The following is a 1,089-nucleotide window of genomic DNA, read 5'->3' as shown; positions in this document are numbered from 1 at the left end:
ATATGGTACTGGCAAACATTTTTTTCACCAAGCGGCAAGAACATCTAGTTACGTACAAAAGCAGCGGAAGGTCCAGCCAGATAGATTACTTGATGTATAAGAGGAAAGATTTACGCGAGGTAAAAGATTGGAAGGTCATACCAGGAGACCTTGTGAGTGTGCAACATCGTTTGGTATTGATGGACTTGGTTATGGAAATTTAACAAATAAGGAAGAAAAAATGCAGGGTCCAAAAAGTATTAAATGGTTTAAGCTAAAAGAGATTGAACTTTGTAGGCAGTTTAAAGAAAAAGTATTAGAGGAACTAACTCATGAAATTGGGGACTTTGATAAATGGTGGAACAGAACGATGGAAATAATACTGAGGGTTGCTAGAGAAATATTGGGTGAGAGTAGTGGCAAGATGTTCGAAAATAAGGAAACGTGGTGGTTCAGTGAAGAAGTGAAGGATGCAACAAAGCAAAAGAGAGAAGCAAAGAAAAGGTGGGAGGGGGCCCAAATGGAAGAGGACTGGATGGCCTATAAGGAAGCAAATAAATTAGCAAAGAAAACTGTAGCAATTGCTAAGGATAGAGCATATGATCAGCTTTACAAAGAGCTAGATACCAAGGAAGGCCTAGGAAAGATCTTGAAACTAGCACACATGAGAAATAAGAATACCAAGGATATAACACACATAAGACAGATTAAGGATAAGGATGGAAATATACTGAGAAATGAGAGAGACATAATAAGGAGATGGGAAGAATATTTTAAGGCCTTATTGAGTGAAGAAAATGAAAGATTTCTAAGAGGAGACGGACACACAAATTGTGGACCAGTCACAGAAATAACGAAAACTGAGGTTAGAGTGGAACTGGGAAAGATGAAAAATAGTAAAGCGGTGTGACCAGATGGCATACCTGCAGAAGCCTGGAAGGAACTTGATGAGGAAGGAATTGACATATTGTGGCAGTTAATGAAAAAGATTATGGAAAGTGAGACGATACCCGAAAAATGGAGAGAAAGTATATTAATCCCAATATTCAAAGAGAAAGGGGACATACAGTGTTGTGAAAATTACTGAAGAATAAAGCTCATGTCACATAC

General features: G+C 38.1%; 1 protein-coding gene across 1 annotated transcript; it reads left to right on the top strand.

Moving 5' to 3' along the window:
• Positions 1-220: 220 nt before the first annotated feature.
• Positions 221-889, top strand: LOC135218051 (uncharacterized). Its single transcript, XM_064254196.1, has one exon. It carries the CDS (start codon positions 221-223, stop codon positions 887-889), a length of 669 nt encoding a protein of 222 aa, XP_064110266.1.
• The last annotated feature ends 200 nt before the right edge of the window (positions 890-1,089 follow it).

This window comes from Macrobrachium nipponense, chromosome 9, assembly GCF_015104395.2.
Source record: "Macrobrachium nipponense isolate FS-2020 chromosome 9, ASM1510439v2, whole genome shotgun sequence".
Classification (NCBI taxonomy): Eukaryota; Metazoa; Arthropoda; class Malacostraca; order Decapoda; family Palaemonidae; genus Macrobrachium; species Macrobrachium nipponense.
Note: the sequence above shows the minus strand (reverse complement) of the source record. Positions and strands in the feature narration are given on the sequence as shown.

Excerpts from the sequence above, each read along its gene's own strand:
- LOC135218051 (XM_064254196.1), top strand. The coding sequence starts at position 221 with ATGCAGGGTCCAAAAAGTATTAAATGGTTTAAGCTAAAAGAGATTGAA.